The sequence below is a fragment of the Centropristis striata genome, chromosome 18, assembly GCF_030273125.1.
Source record: "Centropristis striata isolate RG_2023a ecotype Rhode Island chromosome 18, C.striata_1.0, whole genome shotgun sequence".
NCBI classification, from domain to species: Eukaryota; Metazoa; Chordata; class Actinopteri; order Perciformes; family Serranidae; genus Centropristis; species Centropristis striata.
This window is the reverse complement of record NC_081534.1, coordinates 183,511-193,612: the sequence shown is the minus strand read 5'-3', so window position 1 is coordinate 193,612 and position 10,102 is coordinate 183,511. Positions and strand designations below refer to the sequence as shown.

Genomic DNA, 10,102 nt, shown 5'->3' with positions numbered 1-10,102 from the left:
TTATTATTATTATTATTATTATTATTATGTGGTGGCTGAGCAGGAAGACTCAATATTTATATAAATAATAACAGTCTCTAATCCAGTGAACTTCTCTCTCTCCATACTGCCCTACAAAGTCTAACTGCAGTTGTAATTAAAAATGAACTCCTTGATTTCTGTTTTATCTTGTGACAAAGTTTTAGATTTCAATCTTACAAGCAAGACAATGCTAATATCCATGATGAATAAACTTTATTTATAGAAATATCTTGTTAGTGTAACATAAAATTAAGTGCATCAAAAAAAGGCAAGTAACATTTGATTGACAGCTTAGTATCATTGTCAGATTCAGCGGAACAAAGCAAATAATGACTCGAATCAAAAATCATCTCTGGAATCATCAGTTTGTCCTCACAGTCACAGCTGACTGTCTGACAGGAACATGATGATGTTTCACACACCAACTTGTCTCTTGAGTCACCTTTTTAAGACTTTTGCATGATTTTGCATAACATTAACATAATGTACATTTGACAGAGGAGCACATATTGACCTCCTGTATAAATCTCTTTACTATCACACAGTCAACACTAACAACCATCACCTGCAACAATAGTTACACATTCACTCAGTCCATGCTGCTGGTTCAGCAGGACCCAAACTCTTCTATCCACTTCTCATACTTCTCCAGGTCGGCTGCAGAAACAGACTTGGAGACTTTCTTCAGAGCGGACTCAAAGTCCTCCATGGTGGTGGGCATGTGCATCTCGTCCCGGGAAATGTTCCGGATCTCCTCCGGCGTGAGGCCCTCGATCCTCCTCCTCATGGCCATCAGAGAGGCGTCCCTGCAACAAGAGGAGCATTAAACACTTTTTAATCACATTCATACGGGAATCCTTTCAGCCCTCCTCACATTTATTATTTCTTTTTCAGCAGGTGACCTCATTAAAGAGTTTACATAAATGTAAATGCATGAAATAAAACATCAGTTCTTCAACAAATAATTTAGAGTGAGGTAAGCAAGCACACACACACACACACACACACACACACACACACACACACAGAGACAGACAGACAGACAGACACACACACACACACACACACACACACAGTAGACTGTGAGCAGCCAGAGCCAGAACATGCTGCAGAAAAACATTGCAGAAGCAGAATTGAGCATTTTAGTCTCAAAGTAGCGATGAGCTTGTCTGGCTATGTAAACATCCATTTCTGTCGCTCTACTACGTCATCTGGTATAACTGATCTGATTGGCTAAGAGCTACCTACAGACGCTTTGATAGACATTCGTATCGTCCAATAAACGGCTCCGGAGGATCGTAAACCACACCTCCTCTACGGAGAAACGAACGGCTGGTTTCCAGACTGACCTGCAGACGTTGGTGATGTCAGCTCCTGAGTAACCCTCCAGCTGCTCCGCTATCTTGTCCAAGTCCACGTCGCTGGCCACCTCCAGCTCCTTCAGGTTGATCCGGAGCAGCTCCACTCGCCCCGTGGCTGAAACACAATATTAACACAATAACACAAAGCAACAGTAGTTGAAGCAGGAAGCTCATTGTTCTACTGGGAACACGTCTCTAATGAGACTTCATGTCGTTGATATTGTACTCATGTTGCACGTTTCTAGATTAATCTAATGTTTAATTAAATTGAACTGAAATAGACCAATTGACAACAAATTTAGAAGCAGTCAGTATTCAAGGATATGATTACTGTTTCTCTACACCAGCCGTTCTCAACCTGGGGCTCCCGACCACAATTGGGGTCACGAGATAATTTCTGGGGGTCGCCAAATCATTTTGGAAAAAATATAAATGCACAAAATGAATATTAAATTACATAATTCCAGACAGGAAGATGTTTTAGTTGTTGTCTGCTTCATTATTTGTCAAAAATTCGTCATATCAACTGAGTTTGTCTGATCTGAACTTTGACATTCTGTTCAATGAGCACAGCGTAAAAAATAAACAAACAAAAAGAAAAAAACTGGCACGTTGTTGCTTTACCGCAGCTGCAGTTTGCTAGCAGCTAGCTATAACTATCTATATATAACTAGCTATAACTGATGCTGGAAAAATGGAGCAATGGCTGCAAAGAAAAGCTCCAGACTGGGTCAGCAGCAGCAGCAGCAGCAGCAGGGGTCAAAGGTCGACCAGCAGAAAGCCTAACAGGACCACCAGCCGAGAAACGGAGGGCAGTTAGACTCCCTAAATATCAGCCCGACTTTCATGTTCATGGCCTTTCATGATGACAGAAAACAACACAGAATATCCACAGTGTGTAATTTGCTCTGAAGTGCTAAACTAAACTAAACTAAACTAAACTAATTCAGCTGCATGTGACGGATCCAGAGTGTAAAGAATGTGGGTCAGTGGGCTTAGTTGGACCTCTGAAGTGGATTAATGCTGCGTTTCTCATTATGAAGGTATGAAGGCTCAGTTAGACGTTATGAAGTCTTTGAGGTCTGTTATATAGTTGTTGAACAGTCAGTCATTTTAGTCAATCCATCATTTTCTTTGGTTCTAATTCTTATGCAGACTGCAGTAAAGCAGTAAAGCAGTGAGTACTTGAAGGCAGCGGGATGTAGATCCTCTTCTCCAGGCGTCTCCTCAGAGCCTCGTCGATGTCCCAGGGGAAGTTGGTGGCCGCCAGGACCATCACCATCTTTGATGGATCATCGTTTTCTGATGCTCCACCAACACCTGCACCGAAATCACAAGAATGGAAAAAGCCTCAGGGACGTGAATACTGCAGCAAACTACTGTGAGCTTGTTTTAACCGCAGAGTGAACATCAGATAAGTAGTAAATATAATATTATATATATATATATATATATATATATATATATATATATATATATATATATATATATATAATATATGGAGTTATTGTTTATACCGTCCATCTGCACCAGGAGCTCCGCCTTCACTCTCCGGCTGGCCTCGTGTTCCTCCGAGGTTCCTCTGCGGCTGCACATGGAGTCAATCTCATCAATGAAGATCGTAGTGGGAGCGTAGAAACGGGCCTGACCAGGACACAAAATACAATATGACAAGTATCACTGTCTGATTAGGGCCCGAGCACTGACTCAGTCAGTGAGGGACCTATTGTATTATGAGGGCCCGAGCACTGATGTATAACTGTGAACAATACAATATGGCACACTCCTAATTCTGATGTCTTCTTGTCACCGAGGGTGAACAGACGGCCTCTCGATAAAACAAGATAAAAACGAGGCGCTGGGCAACAGAACGAGTACAGGATAGAGAATAACTAACAGTATAATAATATAATATAACAGTACAATAACTAACTAATGTAGAGTCACACTAAATGGTATCAAAGTAGTCGCTAACCAATAAATAAGCTCAACTTTGAGCAAATTTGTCATTATAATCTTTTGTACGGTCCAATCACATGGCGTTTAGGCATGATGTCACAGGGGCTTTAAGTGGTTCTTGGTGCCAGATGGACTGGTCTGAGGATTTCACTAACTGCTGATTACTGGGATAGATGGACTGGTCTGAGGATTTCACTAACTGCTGATTACTGGGATAGATGGACTGGTCTGAGGATTTCACTAACTGATGATTACTGGGATAGATGGACTGGTCTGAGGATTTCACTAACTGCTGATTACTGGGATTTTCCCACACAACCATCTCGAGGGGTTTTAGAGAATGGTGTGAAAAAGAGAAAATATCCAGAGAGCCTTGATGCTTGTTGATGTCAGAGGGGAGAGGACAATGGTCAGACTGGTCAGACTGGTCAGACTGGTCAGACTGGTTGGAGCTGGTGGGCGGCTGTGGTCCGGTTGGTAGAGCGGTCGTCCACCGATCGGATGGTTGGTGGTTCGATCCCCGACCGTCCCAGCCGACATGTGAAAGTATCCCTGAGCAAGATACTGAACCCCACATTGCTCCGTTGCTGCGTTCATTGGTGTGAGAATGAATTCCCAGTGGTGGCAGGTGGCAGCGTTTAGGGTAACCTGCCACCAGTATGAATGTGTGTGTGTGTGTGTGTGTGAACGGGTGTAAAGCAACTAAAAAAGCGCTTCACTAGTGCAGGTCTATTTACCAGGATAGAAGGGAAAACATCAGAAACAGTAACATCCAAACCTGAAGCAGATTGGCTACTGCGAGCTAGTAAAGTGGTGGAAAGTGTATATAGCCATGACAGTAGAAAATGCCTCAAATATTAGTGCTGTTGCAAAGCTATAATGATGGTAATAATAATAATAATAATAATAATAATAATAATAATAATAATAATAGGTAATAGCCTGTAATACAGGGCTGCTGGGAATTTCCTGGATAACAGAGAAATGTTGTCAAACCCAAGTTATTTGACTAAAATAAGTGAATTTTACTGGGGAATACTTTGTAATGCATCATACACAAAGACACAAGAAGCTGAAAACATGAGAATCATGAATGAAGTCTTACCATCTCAAAGAGAAGGCGGACGAGCTTCTCAGACTCTCCTCTGTACTTGGAGGTGAGAGTCGACGAGGAGACGTTGAAGAACGTGGTTCTGCACTCGGTGGCCACTGCTTTGGCCAGGAGAGTCTTCCCAGTTCCTGGAGGTCCCACCATCAGCACTCCCTACAGAAACAAAGGAAGGTTCCTGAGCTCTGATACTAGCAAACATTATGAACAAATAAAACTAAAATCTCTTTAATATCAGCACCTTCCATGGTCTTCGTATGCCTTTAAAAAATGCTGGCATCCACATCGGCAACACCACCGCTTCTTTCAGGAGTTTTTTTGCATCTTCCAAGTCTGCAATGTTGTCCCTAACAAACAGATAAAACATAATTTACAGCTTCTTCTGGGTGTCTCTTTTAATCATACTGGAAGAGGACAGACACTGTGCAGTCCTGGACAGACTGAAGCTTGAAGAAAATATCAAACTATGTCAGAAAAAAAACAAAAGAAGTGCTCGCCATCAGCCATAATGGCCGAAAATAAAGAAATCTCCAAAATGTTGAAAGTTCAACAGTTCACATGCAATCAGTAACCAGACTGTTTATTCAGGGGAGAATAAAGACCCTGCTCTACTACAGGGACTAAAGAAGTCCTGATAAAAGCTGCTCTGGACTGCTCGTATTTAGATTAGGGGCGTTTCTCTGAGTGAGACCGCCTCATTCCGGGTATTGCCGCTAGTGGAAACAGCCCTCATATATGTAATAATCATATATAATATCTAATATATATTAATATATATAATAATATCTAATATATAATAATAGGGGTCAGAGTGATTAGGGGTTAAAACTGCAGCTCTTATTATTCAAAAGTTGACTCTTTCAAAAACATTTCATGATAATCAAACATTCGAGCACTCTGCCAGTGTTTTTGTTAGATGAGTTGCAGATGTTGAGGCTATTTTTGGCTTCGTGTGGTTTCGTGGTTGTTTTTGGTATATTTTGTTTTTGGAGTGTGATATTTGTTTGCCCCATTTCTGCCAGTTAGTCTTCCGGCAATAGCTTTTTTCAGGCTCCTGATTTGCCGACACTTTCTTAATCTTCTTTGTGTGATTGGAATGATATCACCACCTGATGTTTTAGCTTTTTACAGCACTTCCATTGTGTTTTTATGCATTCATGTGAATGGAGATTTCTTTTAAAACAGTGCTGGTGTGGATGGGACTTTTTTTAACAAACAAGGCAAAAAGGATTCAGCATCATTTGGCTGTCCTTCCCAGTGGAAAGAGGAATGATATAATAATACATATCTAGCAGAGCTCACTAAAAGACATGAAGGAGTGAACTGCTCAGATAGCAAACAGCTGAATTACACAAAATCACAACCAGAAGACAGATGAACACGTACCATTTAACGTTTGGGTTCTGAGATATAATATCTCTCTCCAGAGCTTCCACCAGGTCTTTATCATATCCGGTCCCGTCAAACTTCTTCACTTCTTTCTCCTGGACGTCTGCTTTGTTCTGCAGACAGAAAACATGAGAGCTCTTCCTGGATGTTGATGGTCTCTCCCAGACTAGAACTGGAATTACAGGCTAGACACTGCTGCTGTGTGGATACTCAACTATGCAAATAGTGGTTTCTGAACAAACAGTCTGTTCTGCAATATTATGAAGGAGAAGGTGTTTTTAAAAAAAATATTCATTTAGTTTTCTTTGCAATATTGTACCTTGCATTTTTTTTCCTTTTTTCCAGGTATATATTCACAAAGTAAATAACAAACCATAAGGTAAACAGATAAACATATATACGAGGCTAACTGGTATCTCAAAGAAAAGAAATAAACAAACAAACAAAAATAAATAAATAATATAATAATAGAATAAACTATAAAACTATAATAGACTAATGGGAAAATTAGGGGTGGTGCATGTATGCGTGTTCATGAATCTGTGTGTGTGTGTGTTAGTGTTAGTGTTGGTGTGGGGACCATTTAGTTCATCTCCTTCATTTGATTGAATATTTCCACTGTGTTTACCTTTCTTTACAGTATAACTTATTCCAATTATGTATTTGTTCCCTATTTCTGAAAGTGAGTCGTTCCATCTCTAAACTCTGTCCTGCTGTTAATACTATAATACTGTATATATTTTATACAGTCTATGGTTAATACCCATGCTCTTTATATTATTAGTAATAGTATCTGATTGTTTCCATGCTGTAGTCCTGAAGGAGCAGGATCATCATGTTACCTTGTCATCCTTTGCTTTGCCAGCGGCCTCCTTCGCCTCCTTCGCCTCCTTCTTGTCTTTGGCCTTGGGCGGTTTGCTGCGGTCCCCGTTGGCGCCGCGGGGCGAGTGCCTCTGCTGGGCCCTCACAGCCACACTCAGCCTGTTGTTGGAGGGTTTGCTGTCTTTATAGGGAGCTGGACTTCTGACAGGACACGGAGAGTGTCTGTGGAAAGAGAAGAGGAAGAGAGAGTTATTAGTTATTAGTTCCAACAACCATCATCCTTTCAATTCATGTGTCTTTATCATTACTAATGATTACATGAGATCAGGCGGCAACCTCCCGATCTGAGCAGTGAAGCAAACTGGAAGTGCCAGTTTAATTTAAATAAAAGTTTAGTTTAAGCCTGTTATCTTTCAAAAATCCAGCAGTGGTCGACACTGTTGGTTGCAAAAGAACTCCTATCTATTTCAATAAATAATGAGACGATTTCTTGTGTATTATCTCAATACCGACTTTAAAGTCTTCTTCAAGACAATATGGTGTTAACCGTGTAAATAATGGTCCCATTTAGAAAAAGAAGGATGATAAAGCAGGTGTGATTTGGGGCGTGGCTACCTTTGATTGACAGGTCGCTATAATGACGAGCATTTCAGTGTTTACATATTATGTTTCATCAACTCTCCTATAAAGTATCTGGAGGCCACACATACTGTACAATATAGTATAATATACATTAGGGCTGCCTGCAACTAAGGATTATTTTCATTATCGATTAATCTGTCGATTATTTAAACGATTAATCGATTAGTTGTTTGATATTTTTCAACATTTGATTGACCAGTGTTTCCAAAACCACAAGATGACGTCATCAAATCTCTTGTTTTGTCTCCAAAGAGAGATATTCAGATTATTGTCATGAAGGAACAAAGAAACCAGAAATATTCACATCAGCAGTTAAAAAACTGCTGATGATTCATTTAACAATCGATTATTGTTCAATTAATCGAATAATTGTTGCAGCTCTATTATATACGAAAAGGTTTATCAAGTGCATTCATGCTAGTAGACTTAAAGTATAGAATAGAGAAGAAAGAAAGAGGCTGTGAGCTTTACAGGAATGAAACTCCATCAGACCTTCTAATCTCCATCATGTGACTCCATCAACAAACAGCTTACTGATCACCAACACAGTGAACTGGTCTGCAGCTCAAACTGCTGCTACAGTGAAGAGAACATGTTGAAGCAATGAATGGAAATACCTCGGCTCCACTTGTGCCGGCCTGATATCGAAGTCGTCGTGGTTGGTGGGTTTAGGTCGAGTGTCCATCTGGAAGTTCTCCAGAGTCGACATGATGTCCTGAACGTGGCGATTCTCTTCGCTGATTTCTTGCCACAACTGAGAAACAAACAAATAAATATGAGAGAAGGCAGGACTCTTTTACTTTACGATACGATACGAAAACTTTATTATCCACTGAGTGGAAATTCCTCTTTGGTTTCACCATAGACATGTCTCAAAACAACAGAATAAATAGTAAAACAATAAAGAAACAACATTTCAAGGGTAGAAAAATATAAAATAGCCTACAGCAATAACTGTAAGCACACCATAGTACAAATCAAGTTTACAATGTAGGTTTTTAGGATGATAAGTTTTTTCTTTTTTAAGCTACCATGGATAATCTTGATACAATTCTCCCATATCTCAATAAGTTTTCTCTGATATGTCTGTAATATTTACCTGCTGCCATCTCTGCTGAACACTCCTGTCCCGCACGGTGTACACATACTTCTTGATCTGCTCCAGTGATCCGTGATAAAGAACGCTGGCTGAGCTGTAGTTTCCCAGCAAGGCGTATTCACGAGCCAGCTTCACGTTCTCGTTGATCTCCCGGAGACTCATGGTGCTGCTGGGACAGAAATACACCAGGTTACTGCAGCCGCCTCGCCAATATAAAGGCAAACATCTGGTCAGGGAGAGGCCGTTTTATATCCATAACTCAAAAATAGCAGGACTTATTTTTCAAAACCTAACAAACTGGACGAGGATGATGCTGCTCATGAAGCTAAGTTAATGTGATCAGAAATAGGGCTGGGCGATACGGCCCTAAAAGAATATCACCATTATTTCAGGCTATTTTTGCGATAACGTTATTCTTGACAATATTACGAAATACTTAAGATATAGAAAATAGAAAATAACCATTTAGTTAAACATTTAATGCAATGTTTAGTGTATGTATACTGTATATTTCTGTCTAGAGATAGACCGATATATTGGCCAGCCAATATATATCGGGCCGATATTTGCATTTTTTACTTTTACATTGGCCGATACGTGTATGCGTTCGCCGATCAATGATCCCATTTCACTGATCAACAGCAGGCAAGACTTGGTGCAACACCTCCATTCTCTGGTGAGCTGCTGCTGATGCCAGAAACAAGAAAAACACATTAGATATGTAATAATATATATATAATAATTAATATGTGGATCATCTGAGGCGCCACCACCTCCAGGCCTAGAACTACAGACACACTGTTTGATATCCAGCTGTTCATATGTTTGTTTGTTTTGTTAATAAATGTTCCTTTTTTGTTTAAATTGAGACTTGTGTAACATTTGTTATCATTGTGTCATTTTTATCATGTAAACGGAGAAGAAAAGGCAACATCGGCTTCAAGAATCGGCCCAAAAAAATCGGCAGCACTAATCAGAAGACTGATGTCAAAATAATCGGCATCGGCATTAAAAAACCCGAATCGGTCGACCACTAATTCAGCACATTTGCTTTTAAATACATTTGACTTGACTTGTTGTTGCTGTTGTTGTGACTCAAAGATCACACACACACACACACACACACACACACACACACACACACACATGCAGGTTATAGTCTTTCACATAACCATGATACAACATTTACAAGTTATAGACGTACAGTTTTATGGTATTTTCTCAGGATCAGTCCAGTATAAACCAACAGGCTGGTTCTTGTTAAACTCCTAGCGGAGCCTCGCCCAACTCTAACCAGCAGTTTGTGGACAAACAGACACTAAATGTCTAAATGTCCAGCAGGATGAGACATGAGGAGCTTCAGCAGGGAAACATAAAGCTGTCAGGAACAAGAACTGCCATGTTTTACTTCAACAACGTTGGTTTATACTCAACTTTTCAGATGAACAGAGTCGCAGAGTCCTCACAGCGGCTGTTAGGACCAGTTCCGCTGAGGCTTTCCCAGAGAGCGGACTTAAAGAGACACGCACCGGAACACAGTTTACCGACCCGGAGACATGAAGCACAGAGACATGAAACATGAAACATAAAGACATGAAACATGAAACACAAAGACATGAAGCACAGAGACATGAAACATGAAACACAGCTGAGACTGTTCTCCCAGTCAGCGACTCGTTCCTGTGCAACAAAGTGTCTTTC

At 40.3% G+C, this 10,102-nt stretch overlaps 1 protein-coding gene across 3 annotated transcripts; it reads right to left on the bottom strand.

The window, feature by feature from the left end:
- Positions 1-219: 219 nt before the first annotated feature.
- On the bottom strand, positions 220-10,018 carry katna1 (katanin p60 (ATPase containing) subunit A 1). Of its 3 annotated transcripts, none has more exons than XM_059355698.1 (11): positions 9,836-10,018; positions 8,402-8,570; positions 7,920-8,056; positions 6,681-6,882; positions 5,836-5,951; positions 4,691-4,796; positions 4,447-4,605; positions 2,900-3,026; positions 2,568-2,702; positions 1,371-1,497; positions 220-827 (listed from the first exon to the last, which is right to left on the bottom strand). In XM_059355698.1, the coding sequence occupies exons 1-11, from the start codon at positions 9,994-9,996 to the stop codon at positions 629-631; spliced, it is 1,638 nt and encodes a 545-aa protein (XP_059211681.1). In that variant the 5' UTR covers positions 9,997-10,018; the 3' UTR covers positions 220-628. The 3 variants fall into 3 exon arrangements, with proteins under 3 accessions (XP_059211681.1, XP_059211682.1, XP_059211683.1); XM_059355699.1 differs by having other exon boundaries at positions 8,402-8,567; XM_059355700.1 differs by lacking the exon at positions 9,836-10,018 and adding an exon at positions 9,606-9,817 and having other exon boundaries at positions 8,402-8,567.
- Positions 10,019-10,102: the final 84 nt, after the last annotated feature.

Bases quoted from the DNA above. Each gene is read 5' to 3' on its own strand.
- katna1 (XM_059355698.1), bottom strand. From the start codon at position 9,996: ATGTCTTTATGTTTCATGTTTCATGTCTCTGTGCTTCATGTCTCCGGG. The intron at 8,057-8,401 runs GTAAATATTACA...TTTGTTTCTCAG, and splicing joins TTCAGCAGAGATGGCAGCAG to TTGTGGCAAGAAATCAGCGA. The intron at 4,797-5,835 runs GTACGTGTTCAT...TCTGTTTGTTAG, and splicing joins CAGAACCCAAACGTTAAATG to GGACAACATTGCAGACTTGG.